At 39.0% G+C, this 21972-nt stretch overlaps 1 protein-coding gene across 1 annotated transcript in view; it reads left to right on the top strand.

Moving 5' to 3' along the window:
- The window catches only part of Smchd1 (structural maintenance of chromosomes flexible hinge domain containing 1), a 90891-nt gene that overhangs the window by 41677 nt on the left and 27242 nt on the right, over window positions 1-21972 (top strand). The window contains exons 16-25 of the mRNA XM_029471073.1: window positions 1253-1480; window positions 4669-4817; window positions 5650-5738; window positions 6260-6378; window positions 8878-9045; window positions 11504-11629; window positions 13909-13988; window positions 14405-14562; window positions 15832-15947; window positions 16968-17032. Of these exons, the coding sequence (XP_029326933.1) occupies window positions 1253-1480; window positions 4669-4817; window positions 5650-5738; window positions 6260-6378; window positions 8878-9045; window positions 11504-11629; window positions 13909-13988; window positions 14405-14562; window positions 15832-15947; window positions 16968-17032 (1298 nt within the window). The remainder of the gene's footprint in view (window positions 1-1252; window positions 1481-4668; window positions 4818-5649; window positions 5739-6259; window positions 6379-8877; window positions 9046-11503; window positions 11630-13908; window positions 13989-14404; window positions 14563-15831; window positions 15948-16967; window positions 17033-21972) is intronic.

The raw sequence follows: 21972 nt of genomic DNA, 5'->3' as shown, positions 1-21972 counted from the left end.
ACTAATTGAGAAAATGCCTTACAGTTGGATCTCATGGAGGCATTTCCTCAACTGAAGCTCCTTTCTCTGTGATAACTCCAGCTGTGTCAAGTTGACACACAACTAGCCAGTACAACAAGTTACATCTGCTTTTATGCAGTTGGTTCTGCCTTGCCCAAAGGCAGCAGCCTTTGCAAGTCTGGATACTTTGAAAATAAATTGCTTGATATTTTATAATATAGGAATTTTAAAATAAATTTTAAATCACCTAAATGGGTTTATGTTGGGATAACTGAAGGAAGGAAGTATATTAAGTAATATTTAAAGTTATGGTAGAATTAAGTTATTATAAATAAATTTGTGCTGTTAAAGGTATTGTAGTTTATTTAAAAAGTAACGGTATAGTAGTTTACTTTTCTATCCTAAAAGTAACGTTTAAATGATGGATCTGTACAGTTGTAGTGTACTAGTAATCAATATAAATTTTCCTGTAAGCTGATGAGCTCAGCTTTCAGAGCATCTCAAATTCTTCTGGCTACCATTTGTTCATTTATTCCAGTATGCTATTAACTAAAAACAAAACAAAACAAAACAAATGAAACAAACAAAAAAACCAAAAACCATAAAATGTCAATAAAGCTTAGTAATAAAAAGTACTATCTTCTATGTAGCAACTTGTCTCCAATTGTATTAAAAGTTCATGGTTTCTTCTTTATTCTGTTTTTAAAATTCATTATTTCAATGTTGCCCCTCTGGTCCTCCCTCCCAGAGTCCTTCACCCCCTCCCCCTCCCCTTCACCTTTGAGAGGGTGCTTCCTACTTCTTTATTCTTACTAAGTGATGGCTATTGAATCTGTGACTTAATTTAAATTTTGTGAATCTATAATTATTTTAAATGAACTTTTTAAAAAAGAAGGCATCTTTGTTAGTTTGCAACTGTAGCCAGCCCTATTTATGCCTGATGGTGTAAAATATTACATTATTAAAGTATAATACCTTTTTTGTTTGTTTGATTTAAAGGCAGGGTCTCTTGCATATTCCAGGCTGACCTTGAACTTACTGTGTAGCTGAGAATGGCTTGAACTCCTGACCTCCTGCCTACCTCTCGCAAGTGGTGGGCGTACAGGTGGGTGCCACCACATCTGGCTTATAATGTCTTTCTAATGATAAAACCTCCAAGTGTAACTGTGGTAAGATGATCTTCCCTAATGTTGGAACTAAACTGTTAAACAGTGCCATGGAGTCAGCGTATGTTCTATGTTCTCTCTTCTAGAGCTGTAAAGATGTGTCGCCTGTTGAAAAGACTATCAAGTTACTTCCCAGTAGCCACGCTGCTTGCCTGCAGATCTTTAGTGTAGAGGAGCAAAAGGCGATCCAGATCAAACATCAGGATGAGGTTAATTGGGTAGCAGGTGATGTAATACGCAATCTAATTTTTCAAATGTATGACGAAGGAGAAAGAGAAATCAATATTACACCATCCTTAGCAGAAAAAATTAAGGTAAGCATTTTAGGCAAATTGTTTACTTGTAAACAATTTACTTGTTTAACTTGTTTATGTTTTGAAAATTGAAATTTTGTAGATAGCCTATAATTGTTTATCAAAGAAAAATAGTGTTATTAGGTTGGTGCTAAATAAATTATGGTTTTGGATTGTAAAAATTAAATCCTCATAACTAGACTCAAACATATTTTTATTAATCAGCATCAGAGCCATTACAATCAACACATTTTTGCCATGAGAAATGAGCTTGTGTGTTCTTATAAAATACAAATTGAAAATCAGTGAAGTCATAGAGAGCATGCGAGGAGGCAGTGTCGGCCGGACAGTTTCTTCTGAGGACGCTCACTGGGCTCCCTTTCTGAGTTTCCTTTCCAGTTGTGCTTCACATGCTGAGCAGCCATTGAGAATGGAGTAACATTGGAGCATCCATCCGCCCGTCTGTCGGCTTCTACGCTTGCTCTCAAGTGGCTCCATTGTGCTCCATGTCTTCCAGACTGTTTTCCTAGCAAAACTTTTTGAGCCAGAGCTGCACAAATATGTTCATTAGTTCCTGGCCAGATGGACTGGCAGTGTTTCAAGTTTTCTCTGCTGCTTGATGACTTATTTTGATCTTGAATAAGAAAATCACTCGAGCCAGGTGTGATGGCCTTTAATATCAGCACTTGGAGACAGAAGCAAGCAAATCTATTGAGTTTCAAGACAAGCATGTTGTACATAATGAGCTCTAGGATAGCCAGAGCTATGAGCTGTGTAGAGAAACCCTATCTATCAATCCATTAATAAATAAATAGAAAAAAATCACCCAGGACTTTGTAGAGAGACCCTATCTATAAATACATACATACATACATATACATACATGCATATATACATACAAACAAAATAAAATCACTCAGATGTGTCTTTTTGTTTAATGTCATTTTTGTAGTTTTACATAAAGAAATATCAGCTGATGGTTCATTTGCAAAATAGCACACACTAAGAATCACACTGAGATAGTGTGGCATGACGACCACTGTTTAAAAATGCACATCAGTGGCAGACAACAAATTCCAATAGTACCCTTTTTTTGCACTAGCCCAATAGTTTAAATTCTAGGCTACATACGTTTTCTGTGTGTATGGACTTGATTGAAATGTGGATAATTTACATGTGGAAAATCTAGTACTTAAGAGAAATAATCTTTGGGTTGGCAAGATGGCTCGGCAGGTAAAAGCCCTAGGGCCAAGCCCACTTTTCTGAATTGTTGTCAGATTTAGGTTATCTTTGGCCATGAAGGCCAAGTCATTGTCAGGTACCCCAGGAAGGAGAACAACCCCAGTCTAGGAATAATATCCATATTTGGGAAACTCGGGAGTTTTGATTGCTTCAAGATGGGTAGCTCGGTGGAGTTTGGTGACCATGTCTTTCTATCATGACAGGGAGTGGAGTCTTTGGCTAGCAAGTCTCCCCACCGTTTGTGTCCCTTTTGGCATCTTTTATATTGTTGTTGGCTTTTTGTTCTCTTGGTTTCTTTGTGTACATTGGGGGCTGGAGCAGTTTAGGTTCAGTTAAGGTAACTACAATCTGGAGAGACCCCACTGGTTGTAGGTCCTCCTTGATGGCCAAGTCTGCTGCCTTGTTCTTTTGGTCTTTGGGAGGGGCTCCTGTTTCTGATTTCCTTTCCAGCTGAGGTGAGAGGCCCCTTCTCTATATAGAGGGTCTGCCTCCTGCATATGAGCCATGGTAAATATATACTGAATGTCCATGTACACAGAGATGACTTTGCCTTGCCCCTGTGCAGCCCCTGGCTTAACAAGAGATGCTCAGCCCTTTGTGTTGCTGAGGGGCTGGGCCAAAGTTAGGTCTGATGGTTGAACTGCATCAGTCCTCTTGCATCAGTCATTTCCAGTTGAGTCTACTGTTATGGGCACCGTCTGTACTCCAGTTTCAGCTGGAGCTACAGGGACCACATTCAGAACCTCTGCCCAGACCACTCAGAAGTGATGACACGCATAAGTGCCTGTTTTCTTCTCACGGACTCTCCCTCTGCTGGTGGTTTATTGTATTTGTTTTGAGGTCATCGTCACATGTAGGCCAAGCTGGCCTGTAGTTGCTGTCATTGCCTCCATCTCCTAACTGCTAGGATTGTAGGCATAACACTGCACAATGGCTTCTGTTGTTGTTTCAGTGTTGTTTCTTCTAAGAAGGAGCATTCTAAGAGTGTTTCCACTAACCCTCACCCTGGGATCATTCACTGCAGACTCCTGGCAGTGCCCTTGTGTCTAGTTAATCTCCACTTTAAAATGTAGTAGGGACAGTGACAGCCTTGTAGCAATGTTCTAAAAATACATGCCTTAATGGCTTTAAGTTTTTATTATGAAGATTCAGAAATGCCCACAGCAAATCCAAACATGTAGCCATGCTATACTATTATTTCTGATCCTAGAGTGACTTTCTAGCTGGGCTTGGTGATGTTTACCAGGACTTGGGAGATAGAAGGAGGTGAATCTCTGATTTCAAGGCCAACCAGGTTTCTAGAGTGTTCCAGGACAGTCTCAAGAAAATACCTTTAAAAAGAAGAAGAAGAAGAAGAAGAAGAAGAAGAAGAAGAAGAAGAAAAGAAAATAAGATAAGCCGGGTGTGGTGGTGCACACCTTTAATCCCAGCACTCAGGAGGCAGAGGCAGGCAGATTTCTGAGTTCAAGGCCAGCCTGGTCTACAAAGTGAGTTCTGGGACAGCCAGGGCTATACAGAGAAACCCTCCCTGTCTTGGAAAAAGAAGAAGAAGGAGAAGAAGAAGGAGAAGAAGAAGGAGGAGGAGAAGAAGAAGAAGAAGAAGAAGAAGAAGAAGAAGAAGAAGAAGAAGAAGAAGAAGAAGAAGAAGAAGAAGAAGAAGAAGAAAATAGACTCTTTTTCTTTGGCTGTGGGAGGGGTAAATTATAATTTACCTTTAAGCTTCTTCACTAAATTGATGTGGTGTGGTGGCACATTCCTGTAGTCCTCGCAGTTGGAAGGTGGAGGACCATGAGTTGATGCCCATCCTAAGCAACATTAGTTTGGGGGCAGCCTGATCTACCTGGAACCCTGTTTCAGAAGATTAAAAAAGAAGAAAAATAAGAAAAAGACTCTTTAGACTATAAGTGGTTATGGGAAGGCCCGAGTAACCTATAAGCTTTGTGTTTGTTGCATGAATTCTCTCCTAGGTTAATTGGACACCTGAGGTGAACAAAGAACATTTGGTACAAGGTCTCCTTCCTGATGTGCAAGTACCAACATCTGTGAAAGATGTGCGCTACTGCCAGGTATCTTTCCAGGATGACCATGTGTGTCTGGAGAGCGCCTTTACAGTAAGGTCTGTGAACTTGTTACATTTGCAGATTCTTCCAGACTCAGCACACCCCAACACAACACGAGAGCTTTCTGCAGTGTGCTCTTGTGGGGAAAAGCTGCTTTGAGGATATAAAAAAAATGTCTTAATTTCTATAAAATATTTAGATTGATTCAGATTGCCTTTACAATCAATCGTCACTGTATATAGTGGTTAATTGTTGGACTTTTGTTAGAGGCAGAGTCCTACTATGCAGCCCAGAATGGCTTCAAACTCACAATCCTTCTGCCTCAGTCTCCCAAGTGCTGGAATTACATGTGGTAGCACTGTTTATGATTGTTAGTGATTAATCCTTTCATGATTATAGCCCAGCACTTTATTGATTCATTAGCAACTGTAACAATGCATCAAACAACAGAGGCCTGAAAAACGCAAAACACAGGGTATGGTTTTAGAAGAAAAATTACATTGGTTAGGGATGAATTTTGAAACTGAGAGTTCAGTCAGAATTAATATTTACAACGCAGAGAAAAACGTAGAGCTTAGTATAAAGGAGCAGAAGACTGTGGTCCTGACACAGTAGCTCCTGGGCCGCTGGCCCCGTAACCCTACACCTACTCCCTGCTGCTCCCTGCGTCGTGATTCTTCCTTGCTCTTCCCACAGTATTTCCTTATCATAACTTCCTGCGATGCATATAAAGAATATAACGTAACTTTTTCTTGCATCAGTAGCTATGAGAAGTGAAAGATTTGGAGGGCTCTGTTGGATTTAATTTTACAACTTACATATATGTTGCTCTTCACTTTTTTTCTGCAATTAATAGTTAACTAAAGCCTTTTAACCAAACAATTTTAGACCACTTCCTGATGATCCCAAACATTTAAAATGTGAATTAAAAGGAGGAAAAACAGTGCAGATGGGCCAAGAGCTTCAAGGAGAAGTAGGTTAGTATACCCTTTTTGTATGATGCTGACTTCAATTAATATTTTAAAATATATGGTCTGAAAGATGCTTTGTGGCATACACTGAGACTCAGTGTTATAAGATAGTTTATTTTAAAATTCTTGCATTTGTTATAGGAAATAATAATCAGTATTAAAAGTATGAATTGATTCCTCTGTAGCTTTTATTTTTTTCTTATAGCTAGAAAATATATACCATTAAGCGTTTCCTTTAGGCGTTAGGCTGTAACTCTTTAGTAGAGCATGCCTGCCATGTGTGTGAGCCTGTGCCCAATCCCTAGCACCTCACCAATACAGATAATACTAACACTGGGGTACCTCAGACACTAAAGCAGTCTGTAAACAACCCTGCACAGGTTCTTGATATAGTTTAATGGTTATATGAGAAATAATTATGTATGTATATTACCTGTGTATGAGAATAAATTAAAGCTTCCAAGTACATTTTATGTGTAAGATGCATCTTAAAAGGATTTTAACTTGAAACTTTGTTCTTTTTTAAGTTGTAATAATTGCAGATCAGTATGGAAATCAGATTTCATCATTTTCACCTGATTCCTTATCTACTTTGTCGATTTCTGGAGATGGGCTTGACAGCTCAAACTTGAAAATCACCTTGGAGGTATTTTACAAACCCTGTAAAATTGGATTTGTGCTTGAGAAAAGATTGAAGTTTAACTTTACATATATTACTTTATTTTTTAAAAATATTTTATTTGCATTTGTGTATATATACTACACTTGGCTAAATGCTTGCTGTAGTGCAGGTGTGGAGACCAAGGACAGCTTGTGGGAGTCCCAGACACTCAACATGAACTTGGTGGCAGGTGCCGTCTCTACCTAAGCATCACCTCGACAAGCCCTGATGTTCTATCTAAAATTCCTCAAAGACATTAGAACTTGTATTTAAAAATTGCAGAATAACATCTGTGAGACCCAGATCATTGGCCAACAACAGCAAACGGAAAGCAGGTGTTTGCCCTGATCCAGCCACTCACTTGCAGCTATCCTTGCCTTCCCTTTAACCATGTTACGTTGTTAGATTGTAGTTGCTGTACTTCACTGTATGCATCTGTACCCAGAATGTACCTGTGTTTACACACGCATGTATGGGTTCAGCTAGGTATTCAAATAAAACTGAGCGCTTACCCATGTCCTGCATTAAATAGGGTACTGAGGAGGACATTCGCTGTTTAACTTTGCCACTCGTCAGTTAGTTCAGTTTAGCTTTCAAAGCAAAGGCCTTGATATAATTCTTGGAGCTTATAACAAGCATGAAGTGCTTTTCTTGAAAAGGTCAAAGCCAGCATTAGGTGAAAGAATGTTCTGGAATGGATCTTGAAAAATCCTGCCAGGCACTGCAGGTTAGAAAAAGAGGTTCCCTCGGGTCTCCAGGATCTGATTCAGTGACTACGTTATGCCTGTCTCTTGACAGAGTGACCCAGAGAATAGCCTCTTCTGTTGTCTTTCTCACGAGTTTCTGCCTTTCCCGTTAGGCTGTTGTTTCTAATGCTAAAGAACTCTGGTGAGTTCTTTATGTTTATATAAAGTCTGCTCTTCCTGATTTCAGCTCATCCCATTGTTTATTTTCAGCTATATTTGTTGATGAAATGAAGATGTGCAGGGTTGTTGCTATGTGTGCACAGGCTCCTCTCCTCTGACCACACTATTTCTGGAGTGTAACCTGCCTGTTTACACCGCCAGTGTTCCCAGTCCACTAGATTACTCCCTCAGCTATAAACATGCTTGTAGTGTGGCTGGTCTTAAACAGTACACATTCACATATAAGAGGCATGTAGACATAAATGCAGACAAAGCATCCATATACATACAGTAGATTTAAATGTATATAGGAATATATTTGCACAAACAGGACATGGGATCATCAGCAGCCACTATTAAAATATGAGTGCTTTTGTGCCATTTCTGGTCTAGAATGAGTTAAGCCATATAGTCATGTTGCAAAAATTAATGGCTTATTAGCTCACTGACTTACTATTAGGGCTTGGAACCATTATTCTGAATAATTGATAAGTAAGAACAAAAGCCCTAGTCAGTGTGAATATCATCTTGACAAAGAGAGAGCAAAAAGGGGGTGGGGAATAGTGAAGATGTATGCGTGTTAGAAAAGGGGGGGGGGCTTGTGAAGATGTGTGCATATTAAAATGTAGCAGTGTAGGGGTGTTCAGGAAGGTACAGTAAGGTTCTGCTTTTTGGAACTAGATAAAGAAAAGTTACAGGGAAAGTCTCAGTCACCTGTGCTGCTGGCCTCTGAGGTAAAGAGACGCACGGGTACAGACTGACGGACGGTTCCTAACACATTTGAAATGTTCTGAAAGCCAAACACTTTTCACTAGTAACATGACACTCAAAGTTGCCGGCTTTTGGAGTATTTGATATTTATAGATGAGAAGTGGGGTTTTTTTTGGGGGGGCGGGGTAGAGGTAGGGGCATGGGGCTTGCTTCAAGAAAGGGTTTCTTGCTGTCCTGGAACTAACTCAGTAGACCAGGCTTGTCTTAAACTCACAAGAGATCTGCATGCCTCTGACTCCCAGTGCTGGGGCTGAAGGCATGCGCTACCAGTTCCTGGCTAGATTAGGAATCTTACCCAGTCTGTGCAAATATTACAAAGTTCAGAGGGGCCCAAGCCAAGCTGGGTGTGGCATGGCAGCACTAGGGAGCATACAGAGGCAAATCTTTTTAAGTTCAAGGCTAGTCTGCTCTAGTGTCCTTGCAGAACATCCAGAGCTACCTAGGTCTTATCTCAAACAAACAAATAAGTTTAGAAAACTCAAAAAATGTGAAACACTTGATCTTAAGCATTTTGGTTAGAGAGAGAGAGAGAGAGAGAGAGAGAGAGAGAGAGAGAGAGAGAGAGAGAGAGAGAGAGGAAAATTATGAGAAAATAAGGTAAAAGAGACAACTCACAGTCCTTTAGATTCCCTGCCACTGAAAGAAGAGAAAATACCATTTTTCCTCCCTAAGAAAAGGATGGAGTATGCCAGTGTTGGCATGGGTTCAGTCTGTTACCCCAAAATAACCTGTGTATGATACAACTTTTTTTTTTTTTAAAGACTAAGCAATGTCAATTGTGTTTTCTCACTGTTCGACTCTGCACTAGGCTAACTCACAGAGCGTAAGTGTGCAAGGCATCAGGTTTACTCCAGGGCCTCCGGGACCCAAGGATCTGTGTTTTACTTGGCGAGAGTTTTCTGACTTTCTTCGCGTGCAACTGGTGTCTGGACCTCCAGCCAAGTTGCTGCTTATGGACTGGCCAGAGCTGAAAGAGGTAGGCAGCTTCCTGTCTCCCTGGGAAGAGCTAGAGATGCAGGCTCCCGAGGTGTTTCAGAGCCTTGCTGGACTTGGAAAGATAAATTTTGTTTTAAAAGAAACAATAATTATAACTAATAGTAACAAAACAAGGTGAGTCTTAATATTTTAATTGTTTGCTGTGTTCTAGTGTTCTGAAATTCTGAATATAATATAAATCTTTAAAACTGTTCTAGACATGCATAAAAATTAAAACAATAATGAAACTGATTTTGCCAGAAACCCATTTCATCAGTTAACTGTTTTTTGCTAATTTTGTTTCATTGTTCTCTTAAAGAAATGTAAAAACTCTATTGCAGGTGTTTTTTCTTTGAAGATTAGTCTATTTGTGTGTGATTGTGGGGGTGGGGGGTGTTGGATGGGCACTGTTGTGTGCATGTACCACAGAGAGAGAAGGGGACTCACTGAATGTCTCCCTCTGTTGCTCAGCCTGTTCCTTCAAGGTAGGGTGTCCCCCTGAGCCTGGGCAGGTCTTGGCTAGGCTGGAAGCTAGCAAGCTTCAGAACCATCCTACATCTACACCACTCAGAGCTGAGGCACAGGCTGTGTTCAATGCCTGGCTTCCTTCACGAGGGCTGGATTTGAACTGTGATCCTCATAAGAACACAGCAAGTGCTTTTAACGGTTAAGTCATCTCTCCAGCCCTGGTGAAGGTTTTGTAAAGCATATTTCAGGTGTCAGATTATTGCACCAATATGAATTTTCTATGAAAATATTTAAGTCTTAAATACCAATTTTGCAAACATCTGGCAAACCTTGTCTCTGTTGATTTTCATTTACTGATAACTTTAGAATCCAGTAAATTTAGGCTGGTGATATGATGGCATATACCTTTAATTCTAGCACCCAGAGTTAGAGACAGGTGTTTCTGTGAATTTAGGCCAGCCTCATCTATGTTGAATCCAGTTTCATTTAAAAAAAAAATCAAACATTCTGTTGAGATATAAAATTTTATACATTTAAAATGTATGGTATGAAATAACTAAACTTCCTTCTATAGCTTAAATTTAAGTCTCATTTTACTGAGGCACACTCTTTGGAAGCAGTTAGGGTAGGCCTGGACGTGACATTTAGCCGGTGTTGGAGGGGACTAAACCTGGCAGGGCTTGCTTATACACACATTTAGGAGGCTGGCTAGACCAACAACAGAGTGGACAGTATGTAAACTATTAGCAAGCTACATATCCACACTGTTTATCATCTTTGGTGAGAGTCACCTGTAGCCTTATAAACCAAACAGTGAATGTAACCACTGTCAATTCTTATTTGTTTGGATATCTCATCCACAGCAAAGCATTGCTTTTTCTTCCATTTTTGGCAGCCTGCCACCTAGTTTGATAACCTAGGTAAGACAGGAGGGCAGAGGAAGTAAAACATGGGTAGGCGTGAGATAATCTATCAGCTTCCATTTTTTTACTCTTTTATTTCTCACGCTCTTAACGTTTAAATTTTTAGATGAGATTGATGCTTTAATGTGGTATCTTGCTTAACCGTGTATCCTTTGAATATATCCAATATTACTACATCACTACATGGATTTCTAGGGTTTCACAAGCCTTCTATACTTGCTAGAGAGAAAGCAAGCATTTGAACTTACATCATTTATTATTAGTATGATCTTTAGTCATGGGCCTAATGTTACTGCTAAATGCCACCATGCAAAAAAGCTTGAAAATTGACAGAAATTAAACTAAAGGTGGGTGCTAGCATGCTGTTTTTCCTTTTAATAGATCATTCGTCTTTCCTATCAGATGGTCATTTGTGATACTTAAATTGGCTTCTCAGAGTTTACTTTCATTGATGAAAGTAGTGATTATTTAATCTCAATAAACAAGTAGTAGAAATGATTTAATCTCAAACAGGAGCTTCTACCTCACCTCATCATTCAGTTCCCAGAGAAAAGACACATAGCTCTATTATTATAATAAGACTTAATCAGCACGAGAGCTGGGCAGACGTCTACCCTCTTTGCTATTCTATCTACTTCCATGGTAATAACCCCACAATATGACTTGCCATGTTCCGTCTGGGCAATAACTCCAGTTGGCCAGCCCATATGGCCATGATTTCAAGATTCATACCCCATGGTGTCTTCTCCTCTCTATACCATCCTCTCTCTCTCCTTCCTCATGGTTTTTCTCTGACCTCAAGCCCAGGAACCCCAAATCATGCTTATGTCTCCTCTGCCCAGCTATTGACTGTCAACATCTTTATTTAACTAATCAATAGTTTAAAATTAAGAAGCAAGGTAATATTGTACATACGGATTCTCTCATCCTTAGAGGCAACCAGGCCTTGGGAGCCAGTATTTAGCATTACAGTACATAGCAAAAGACTAAACCTCAACCCTCAGGAAGTAATTATATTGTTTGGCACATACTTATTTGTGTTTATTTAAATGTTTGTATCTCTTTCAGTCCATCCCTGTGATTAATGGAAGACAATTAGAGAACCCTCTCATTGTTCAACTCTGTGATCAGTGGGATAATCCTGCTTTAGTCCCAAACGTTAAAATATGTCTCATAAAAGCAAGCAGCTTAAGGGTAAGTTTCAATTTCCTTAGATATTTTTCACTGAAAAGTCTGTATTTCAGAGCTGGAGAGACAGCATTTGCTGCTCTTGCAGAGGACAGAGTTTCTGTATCAACATGGCAACTTAGAACCATCTGTAACTCCAGCTCCAGGGGATCTGATGCCCTCTTCTGGCCTCTACAGGCACACAACCAGAGCATAGACATTTATGCCGACAAAGCACCTATACACATAAAATACAAATGAGTTAATCTTTAAGAAAAATTTTGTACTTTAAGGCAGTAGGAAAGTGATTTCTAGCATGCACAAAAATGTGTGTTTGATCACTATTACCTTCTTCCCCTGCACTCCCTAAAGGTACAGCACTCTATCCTCATGATAGTATCAGGTGTCACAGTTTTCTCTTAAAAAAAAAAAGTAATCCTATATAACCTTTCTTATTGCTTAATATAAGTCACAGAGTCTTTACGCTTGATAACGTACAGTTTGTAGCTTCTAACGGATAGAGCAAGGTGTCATCACTGCAGTCACAGTGCTTTCTCTCCCTCCTCTTACAAAGAGCTGCCGCCGCCGGCATATGGATGGGTGGAGACCTGGGCTCACCTGGTTTCTGAGGTAATGGTTCTGTGCCCTTCATTCTTTGTCGCTGGAGCAGTTATGAGCATAGTCTTGTAAGGTACGGGCACACATAGTTTAGGGATTGTTTCCATGTCCATTGGGAGAACTAGCTGTTCAGAATCTAGTAGACTTCAGGCACTCTGTGTAAGTTGGAGGCCTTTTTCTCAAGGTTAATCTTAAGGTTAAGAAGAGAAAGTCCTTGTAAATATGTATACATATATACATATCACAAGTTGATTTATATATTTATATATCTCACAAGTTGATTTCAAAAGTTGGTGTGGTACCTTAAAAGTACCAAAATTTTTTACATGATATTCATGGTCTATGTCCCTAGTAAAGTCATGAAAATCAGGATTTTTTTTAGGACTATCAAAGAAATGTGATCCAAACACCTCTGATTGGGATCAAGATTACTGCGTGATATTTGGTCCAGAGGTAAATTAGACAGGCTAGAGGACAGGTTTCCCAATTATCCTCTTTCCCCTTCCTAATCACACTGTCCTTGTTGTCGGCCTTCACCTCTGCAAACTGTCTTTGTTCTCTTAAGTAGAGTTGGAATTAGAATTTACGAGTCTGGTTTTCTGCTATTGTGGCTTATAAACTCTCTTTTGAATAATTTTGAACATTTGTTTCTACGAAAACTCGTGATTATTTCCATCTTTAGAACATGGCTATGGTTCCAGATTCTATCTAGACAGGCACCTATTAAACCCACAACTCTTTTTTTTTTATTATAATTTTTATTTTTTATTAGATATTTTCCTCATTTACATTTCCAATGCTATCCAAAAAGTGCCCAATACACTCCCTCCCCCCCACTCCCCTATCCACCCACTCCCACGTTTTGGCCCTGGCGTTCCCCTGTACTGGGGCATATAAAGTTTGCAAGTCCAATGGGCCTCTCTTTCCAGTGATGGCCGACTAGGCCATCTTTTGATACAAATGCAGTTAGAGTCAAGAGCTCTGGGGTACTGGTTAGTTCATAATTAAACCCACAACTCTTAATCATTACTGGGAAAAGTGGTCACTAGCGATCACTTTAAACATATGCTGTCACCGTGACGGTTAGTGTTATAGTAGAAATTTAGGAAGCGCACTTGAATCTGAAAAACCAAAACACACATGTCTGAATATAGGACAAGAAAGGTAAAAGGAAAGAATAGAGATGGTCTGTAATATCCACACTTAAGGATATACGTGTATATAATTATTTCTCCTGTGCTTTCTAATTATAAACAGACTTTGTTTGACATTCACCTGATATCAATACAATTAATATAGAATTCTGCAACTTTTTTTTCCTTTCTTTTATTTATTATTTTTTTTTCCGAGACAAGGTTTCTCTGTATAGCCTTGGCTGTCCTGGAACTCACTTTGTAGACCAGGCTGGCCTCGAACTCAGAAATCTGCCTGCCTCTGCCTCCCCAGTGCTGGGGTTAAAGGCGTGCGCCCCCACGCCCGGCGAGACTTCTGTAACCTGATAACTTTTTGAATGAGTTTTAGAGCATGTGATTACATAGTTTTTCAACTAATTGTAGATTTGAAATTTTCATTTTTACAGTTACCTGCACATATAACTTAAAATAAGAACATCTTAGAAGCATGGTAGTAGACAAGAACTTGATTTCTAGAATTTTCTAATCAACCTTTTTATTATGTTTTATTTGTAGCTAGTACCTTCAAACCAGCAGCATAAAACAGATGATAAGGGCAGAGCTAATTTGGGGGTGTTCACTGTTTGTGCTCCAAGGTAAGAAGTGAAAGTTTTACAGTATTGGTATTACATAGATTGATTTTTCTTATTAATTTCTGAACTTAAGATTATAATAACTGGGGCTGGAGAGATGGCTCGGCAAGAGCACTGACTGCTTTTCTGGAGGTCCTGAGTTCAAATCCCAGCAATCATATGTGGTTTACAGCCATTTGTAATGAAATAGGATACCCTCTTCTGGTGTCAGAAGACAGCTACAGTGTACTTACATGTAATAAATTAAAAAAAAAATCTTTAAAAAACAAAAGCCTACATTAAAAAAAGATTATAATAACTGTGTTTCAATTTAGTGTTAAACAAGAATTTTAATTCAGAGTAGGAATAAAATTATTCTCTAAAAATGTTGAGCTTTAGTTATAACCATTGTAATTTGACCCTTTTTCCTATTTTGCTAGGGGAGAACACACTGTGCAGGTTAAAGGTGTCTATAATAAGAGCACTATAGAAGGGCCTACAATTAAGTTAACAATTCTTCCAGACCCTGAAAAGCCCATTCGCCTCAATGTTAAATACGACCAAGATGCCTCTTTTATAGCAGGGGACATATTCACTGGTAAGTACTGGAGAATATTAAAATAAATCTTTAATGATAATTTCCCTCATAGTAATATTAGTGGGACAAATTATGTTTGATGTTCAGCATGATAAAAAAATGCATGTCATTACCTTTAACTGATAAAGAAAATGCATGAGACTGCACAGTCTCTCCCTCATCCTGTTGTTCTGCAATCCTTTAATTTTAAGAATAAAAGTTAATATATAAACGAGTAGTCAAAGTCTAAAGGCACCCAGTTTAATGGAATCCAAAAATAAGTGAAGCTATGGCAGAGGGATTGCAGCTACAGAGAAACAACTTTTGGTTTAAAAAAACAAAACAAAGAAATAAAAACAAATGGTGACTAGTCTGTAGCTCAGCTCTGTTACCTGTGCTGTGCTTTTATATCTAAAAGCCATTGGAGCTAGAACAGTTTTCCTTAAATTGGGTAGAAATCAATTGTATCAGGAGGAACCAAAGTATTTCAGAACATTGACCACCTACTAAACAGCTACTCAGATTCTTTGTTTTAGTCATGAATATTAAAGTTTTCAGTAAATACAAAGTAATGTGGGATATGACTCAGTAGCCATGCATAATGACTATTGCTGTCAATAGGGAATTAGTATGTCCTTCATTGAGGTAACCTTCTACAGATCTTATCGTTTCCTGACGAGATGAATGTCTGTGCACTTATGTGCAAAGAGAAAAGGACACCAAAAGGTTATGGTTAAATTGTTTAACAGTAACTGTTACTAGTTAAAATATACATATTCATAGGTTTTATACCTTATACATTTTGTGTTAAATTTGGGGGAAATAAAAACCTTTTTCTTTGATTTTTAAAAAGTCTGAGAGGTACAAAATGTAGTATATATCTGTAAATATAATGGAGAATGTTAGCTGTAATACTTTAGCTACTTTACATTGTTAAAGCATAAAAGAAAGTAAAATCGTTTTGTTTAGAAGTATATGTGGATGTAAACACTGGCCAGGTCACCTAGTTCTTGGATACTAAGCACACACAGTCACGCCCTTCTGGATCTTCTGCTAGACTTAACTCACATAATAGTATTAGTGAAGTCATCTTGTTAGACTTAACTAGGAGAACTTGATGGTCATACTCAGCCTTAGAAAGTTGTCTATTGTGATTAACAGTTACCTTTTTGGAGATTACTGCTTAAGTAATAATCATATTACTTTTTGTTTTAGTCTTTGAATAATCTTACTTTCTTTACCAGAATATTATTATTAAATAAATAAGTAAATTTTATGTTTACCTGACAGATTTTATGGTTAGTGTGATTTCTGAAAGTGGTAGTGTCATCAAAAATATTAATCCAACACGTATTTCCATGAAAATGTGGAAGCTGTCCAGCGGCATGAGCCGGCCACCAGCAAATGTGAGTAATGGCGAGCAGGGTCAGAGGTTAAACAGTGTAATGTACTCAGCCATTGAGGTTGCCCACAACTCCTGTGCTAGGGAGACAGATCTTAGAACAGCCAGGAGACTCTTGTTTCAAAACCACAAACAAAAATCAAATGCCAAAAAAAAAAAAAAAGAAAGAAATAAAATAATTAAATATTGTTCATCTACTATATCAAAAGTTACTATATCAACATGTCTTTGTATTTTAAAAATTGAGATTGTATATTCTTTGACTATTTAACTTTTGTTTGAGCATATAAGTATGTGCTCCACACATATAAGTACATAGATATATACTTCCATGCATGCCCATGCTTGCACGTGCAGATGCTGGAGGAGGGAGTCAGGTATCTGCCTTTGTTCTATTATTTCTTTATTCCCCTGACATAGATTCTGTCACCAACAGAAGCTCATTCACTGGGCTAGCCTCCCAGCAGGATCTTGGAATCTTCTAGTTCCCACGCCGTCAATACTGGGACAACTAAGACACATCTGTGCCCAGTTTTTTGTTGGTGCTGGGATTTGAACTCAGGTCCTCATGCTTGCACTGCAAGCTCTCTTACACAGCGAGACATGCTTCTAGCCTGATGTTTTCAAACTGTTCAATAATGAGAGTGTTTCTAACTACATAACTCAGTACAGAGACATTTCAGGTACTCACTAGCCACTTGCAGCCATTGGTTCCCATAAAGTACAGTATGAGATAAATCTCAAAGTGGAAACCAAATCCTAGGATTTGTCAGAGCACACAATTTAATAATCCACTTCATTGTTAACAGTTCATTTAAATAACCTGTTTTAAAGGCTAGCTTTTTTAACGTACTAAAGATTACCAGCTGGGCAATCTGAATCTTTTACTAATTTAGGACTAGCAGTTCAGTGCTACTGTAAATTAAATCCCAATGCAGTCTGTTCATTCACTCACCTGTGCACAATTTTATCCTCAATATACTCTAGTAACGTGTGTTTTCTTCCTCTTCTGCTCCCTCTGTAGGCAGAAACCTTTAGTTGTAATAAAATAAAAGGTAACGACAAGGAAGATGGCTGCTTCTATTTCAGGTACCACTTAAATAATTTCATATTTCTATGTATGTTTAGTAATTCAGGTTAGGGAATTTCCAGTGTTAGCTAAGGAAAAGTAGTTGGGTTTATAGTCAAGAAAAAACGTTGACTTTAGTTCTTAACACTTTCTTTCAGAAGCTATTTGGAGAAAGGCATGTTTGCTTGTTTGCTGTTGTTGCTTTGGGTGTTTTTGTTTGTTTGGTTTGTTTTTTGTTTTTGTTTTTAATATTGCTCTGTAGAAATGGTTTTGAGGAAGATGGCTGTTGTATATTAACATGAGAACCTAGAAAAATCTCTGGAAAGAATTTCCTTATGGTGTCGAGCACTCAGTCTTGTCTCTTTAGTCCTTTATTTTAGTATGTGTTGTACGAATGTGTGTGCAGGTGCTCCTGGAGGCCCGAGGCCAGAGGTGGGCATCGGTGTTTCCTCTTTTGTACTCTGTTGAAACAGGACCTCAGTGAAGCTGCTGCTTGCCAGCCATGAACAATGGTGGGATTCCACATGTGTATCACCACATCCACCTTCTGATCTGGGTGCTTGGGTCTGAGCTCAGATCCACATGCTTGTGCAGTGAACACTGTATGCACTAAGTCAACTCAGGCTGGCCTTGAGTTTTCAGGCTTCCAGCTTTTAGGTTTCTTAGTTCTAGGATTAGTCATATATGAAGGGATGTTTCCTCCTGGCCCCAAGCTCCTGAAATAACCACTCTGTGATTCAATATATATATATACATATATATATATGTATATATATATATATTGAATATATATATATGTATACATTTTGGCAATGCACTGTAGCTGTTCTCTAACTAGCTCATAATTGATATCCCACTATTCTATTCAGAGTTTTGCTATGTGGCTGGTTATCTCCGCTCAGCTCCCATGCATTTGTCTTCCTCCATTCCCAACCAGTCTCCTGCCCTGGCTCTATCCTAGAATGCTTTTTGTTTATCAGATGTCTCACCTTCTATTTCCTGCCTCAACTACAAGCCAATCAGCTTTAATTGACAAGTGCTGCATCCATAAAGTACGCAAGATATTTTCTCTACAGCCATGTAACAACATGACTTCTGTTAGATATCTTGTTCATTGTGAGGCTAGTGTCTGCACTCCTCATGATCTCTTGAACAGAAGTTCTAGATTTTATGTACTCAGATGTGTTTAGCCTCTCTTTTATCTTTAATCGTTTTTAAGAATTCTTTATATTTGGATTATAAAAACCTTCTCCTATATTATAATGTAGGCAATTTCCATGGTCAATTGATTTGATGACTTCACTAGTAGGAGGACCGATTGAACTCAGTGTAATTTCACTCACTGCTATGAATTATTATGGCAAAGGTCACAGAGCAACATCTGCAGAGAGAAGACTTGTGTGGTAATAACCAAAAGAAAGCAGTTAGAGGCTTCAAAGTGCCTCTCCTGCTAGATGTCATAGTGTGTGCTTTAATTCTCCAATACCAAGTTATGCAGGGGAGCTGATAAGACTTTTATTAGGGTGTTGTTATGCTGGTCTCTAAATAACACATATCATATTTGCAGAGTTCCAGGAGAAAAGCAAGCATGAGCTATAGGAACACAAATGTTCCATTCAATATAAGCCATATAGACAAGTGCAAGATAACTCTCGTGAATGTAACCTCATGGATGCCAGACAAGGGCAAACATTGTGAATAGGTCTTTCTAAGAAGAATGCTTCAGATCTGCTGTGTTAACTCTCTTTATAGTTATCCTTGAAATTGATTCTGCTTTGGTATTTTGGGTTGATTTTCTTTGAGGGGGACAAGGAAGGGTGGAAAGAGAAAGGGAATATTCTTCAGTGATGGCTGTGTTATACATCATAAATCCAGGGGTTGGGTAGATGACTCAGTGGTTAAGAGTAATGGTTGCTCTTCTAGAGGTCCTGGGTTCAATTCCCAGCACCTACATGGTGGATCACAACTGTCTATAACTATAGTCCCATGCTATACAAACATACCCATATCCAAAAAAATAAATAACTCTTTAAAAAATAAAATTAAACCATGAATCCACTCATATGTCTGTCTGTCTATTTCTGGACCACACATTGATTTACTGGCCCATTTGCCTACATTTTGCCAATACTATAATTTTTTAGAATTCTAATATCTATTGTTTATCATATATTTTTTAAAAAAAATACTACAGCAAGTTCCAATAACAAAACTCAAATGGTAAAATTGATAAGAATTTTATGAGGGTAGAAATCTGGGAAAATCTGGGCATATCTTCCAGTCTCATTTTATGGTATATACTTGTATTCTTTTCTCAAATTCATTTTACGGTGCTTCAGGGTTTTTTTTTTCAAAGTCTTGTACATCTTTCCCTAAATTCCTAAACAGTTAGGCTATTGTTGTTGTTGTTTTTCCTATAGTATTATTAGGCATTTTATGTTCTGTTTACCATGGTTATAGAAATCTAGTTGGTTAGTAGTAAGTTGGTTGACTTTGTAGTAAGTATCCTTAATTTCTAGGTTTTTGTTTCAGATGTCCATAAATTACGACATGTCTCTTCCTGTGGGAACTGGTGGGAACTGGTGGGTGGGTGGATGGTTGTTAGTTGCTAACACACTGGGGCTTCTGAGTGTCTTTGATGATAGTGTCATCTAACATTACTCTCAACCTAATAGCGAAATTTTGACCATTTTCTTTTCATAGGTATCTTTTACCAAACTCTTTGTTTCTGGAGGCTGGGGTGATAGCTCAGTTGGTAAAATATGTGCCAGCAAGCATGGTGGCCTAGGTTGTTTTCAGGGTTTCTGGCTTAATAACTCATGCCACCATATCACACCTGGCGCTGGGAATTCTCTTTTCTGTCTGAGGCAGAGTTTCTCTGTGCAACCCTGGCTGTCTGGGAACTACCTCTGTGGACCAGGCTGGTCTCGAACTCACAAAGATCCACCTGCCTCATGAGTGCTGAGATTAAAGGTGTGAGCCATCAAACCTAGCTTGGCACAGAGATATTTGGCTACCCATCTCTTCTTGGGTTATCCACATATGATTTTTCCTTAGAACCTGATATAAATTGGTATTTAAAAATATTCATGCTTTCGTGTGTGTGTGTGTGTGTGTGTGTGTGTGTGTTTGTTTGTTTGTTTAAAATTACCTTATAAAATAGTTGCAGGTGAATAGTTACCTTATAAAATAGTTTCCTGGTGAAGAGTTTTGGCAGCAAATGCATAGCAATAAGCATATAGGCAGGCACAGGGATTTGAAGGATGAAGAACTGAAAGTAAGGTTTGTTTGTTTGTTTAAAATTACCTTATAAAATAGTTGCAGGTGAATAGTTACCTTATAAAATAGTTTCCTGGTGAAGAGTTTTGGCAGCAAATGCATAGCAATAAGCATATAGGCAGGCACAGGGATTTGAAGGATGAAGAACTGAAAGTAAGGTGGGGTGGGCATTTAAACTTACAAACCCACCTCTAGTGACTGACTTCCCCCAATAAGACTGACCCTCTTAAACAACCCCAGTGCTACCAGTTGGGATGGAGTGTTGACTATCTGAACCTATGAGGAATGCCAGTAAGTTTCTTTACGTTTTTTGTTTTGTTTGCCTCCTCTCTCCCCTCCCTCATTCCTGCCCACACAGCTTTTCCTCACTGAAACCACATGTGCTCAACTGTGGCCCACCTTCAGGCCTCCCTTACCCGTTCCTGTTCTCTTTCTATACATATACATTGCAAGTTAAACACAGAGATATAAAAATTCAGACCTGCAATCCACGTGAGAGATAATTTGGAACATTTATCTCTCTGGGTCTGGGTTGCCTTCATATACCTCCCAGCTATACCCATTTCTAGCACATTTAATTTTTTTTGTAGCTGAATAAAATTTCATTGTCTCTCTGTACGACATTTTCACCACTGGGTAATCTTTTTCCCCCTTTGAAACAGGGTTTCTCTGTATAGTCCTAGTTGTCCTAGATCTCACTCTATAGAGCAGGCTGTCCTCTGACTCAGATCCGCCTTCCTCTGCCTCCTGAGTGCCGGGATTAAAGGCGCGCGTCACTACTGCCGGCTAATCAGTAATCATTTGTTGGACATCTAGACTGGTTCGTTTTCCTAGCTGTGATGATTACAGCAGCAGTGAACATGATCGTACAGTTATCTCTGTGGTACTCTGCTCTGTCTGCCGATTGGCTTTCTATCAGGTTTTTTATTTGACTTAGTTTTTCATATCCAGAGTCATTTCAGTTTGCTCTGAATTCAGTTTTTAGATCCTTGATGGAGTTCCTTATCTCATCCAGCGGTTTGTGTGTGCTCTTCTGGAGTGCATTCAAGTCTTCTTTGAGACGTCTTCTCAGTTGCTCTCATTAAGGACCCTTACTGTGGATTTGGCCATCTTAGAGGATGCAAGTTGCCTTGTTTATGTTACTTGTGTGTCTTCATTGGGACTTGTACATCTGGAATTGGTTTTCTTGTATTCAGGTAGCCTCTTTATCCCAGTGGAGGGTGATCTAGCTGCTGCTTCTCAGTGGGATGCTTTGGTTTCTCTCCCTCCTGGTCTTGTCCTCTGTATTAGTTTGTTCAGAAAGTGGAGGGAAACTGTCAGACTCCATAGGTCAATCGGATTTAGCCTGTGTTTCCTTTGTGTGCTGGCAGAACGCTGTGCTCCCCCCTCACTCCCTTCTAACCTGACCCTGTGTCTGGGGTACCTTGTGAGCCTACTCTCAGCAGCTCTGTGCCCTTGCTTGCAGCATGGTGCCTCTGCCTCTCCTGTCTGCCTGTCCCAACACTGGCTTCTGGTTAGCATACCCTGTGGTCCTGTGTGTGTCCAAACTTTTGCTCACCCTGGTTTCCTATATGCTCAACCACTGCCTAATAATCTTGAGCCTCACAGGCCTTTATGTACCCAAATTCTGGCACACCTTACTCTACATACCCTCTACTGTGTTGTGCCTGGGGTATGTATG

This window comes from Mus caroli, chromosome 17 (genome assembly GCF_900094665.2).
Source record: "Mus caroli chromosome 17, CAROLI_EIJ_v1.1, whole genome shotgun sequence".
Taxonomy (NCBI): domain Eukaryota; kingdom Metazoa; phylum Chordata; class Mammalia; order Rodentia; family Muridae; genus Mus; species Mus caroli.
This window is presented reverse-complemented; position numbering and strand designations above follow the sequence as displayed.